This window comes from Anarrhichthys ocellatus, unplaced genomic scaffold (assembly GCF_004355925.1).
Source record: "Anarrhichthys ocellatus isolate YVR2014 unplaced genomic scaffold, GSC_Weel_1.0 scaffold20, whole genome shotgun sequence".
In the NCBI taxonomy this organism is placed as follows: domain Eukaryota; kingdom Metazoa; phylum Chordata; class Actinopteri; order Perciformes; family Anarhichadidae; genus Anarrhichthys; species Anarrhichthys ocellatus.
In genome coordinates, this window is record NW_022280050.1 from 4,315,568 (window position 1) to 4,316,543 (window position 976).

The 976-nt window shown below is 51.2% G+C and overlaps 1 protein-coding gene across 4 annotated transcripts in view; it reads left to right on the forward strand.

The window, feature by feature from the left end:
- The window catches only part of LOC116389575 (protein FAM126B), a 28,068-nt gene that overhangs the window by 17,214 nt on the left and 9,878 nt on the right, over positions 1–976 (forward strand). For all 4 annotated transcript variants that reach the window (XM_031858352.1, XM_031858351.1, XM_031858354.1 and 1 more), the window contains exon 7: positions 50–165. In XM_031858352.1, coding sequence (XP_031714212.1) covers positions 50–165 — 116 coding nt within the window. The remainder of the gene's footprint in view (positions 1–49; positions 166–976) is intronic.

Genomic DNA, 976 nt, shown 5'->3' on the forward strand with positions numbered 1-976 from the left:
TGTGTGTGTGTGTGTGTGTGTGTGTGTGTGTGTGTGTGTGTGTGTGTAGCCTTCTAGCCTGGGGCCCATGGCATTGACAGAGGGGGCCCTCTGTCAACATGACCTGATCCGAGTGGTGTACAGCGGCCTCCACCCACAGAGAGAGACCTTCACGGCTCAGAACAGGTACCACTCCGACTCCACCAGCTGTTCACAGAGAGGCACTAATCTGAGACGCAGGAACATCACAAAAAGAGATGAAATTGCAGCAGCTAAGAGACGTCGGGCTCAGTCCGTCGTACTGAATGACTTGGGGTGAAACCTTTTGTTGCTTTTTGGATACAGAGAAATGGCAGCGCTGAAGGCCTTTCAGCCTCAGTGAACATCATCATTCTCGTACTTATTTTACTTGTTGCTTTCACCTCACATCTCATCCTTACATGTTCCTTCCCCGTAAGATGAATAAGACCTTTTAAGATGATCAGAGCATAACCCTCGACGCTCATTCAGCCCCTAAAAGCTTTGTTGGCTCTCACATATTCTCTGCTTCTGTGGATGAGTGATAATCTTAGCATAGCAATGAAGCATGCTGGAGCCCTGCCTGAAATCCGCCGTTTGAAGTGACACATGCGCAGAGAAACAGCTCTTGACACTTCTGTGGTCCTCCTGCGCGTCTCTCCAGAGCCGCGTGGCCCTTGGCCGTGATGAACATACAGCGTCATAAATATAGCGACTGGATTTCAGCAGGGCCAGGCCTCCATAGATTATCTGGAAACCCATTTGTGTTCCGGGGCCCGAGATAGTGTTTATGAGAAGAAAGCCCGGAGCTCCCGAGAGGTGCCGGCTCACTCCGACTGATGATATATAACCAGGACATTTACCTCCCCCAGCGCACGCTCGATTACGGCCCTTACACTCGAGGTCCTCCTCCTCCTGGCCGTCCACCATCAACACACACACACACACACACACACACACACACACACACACACACACA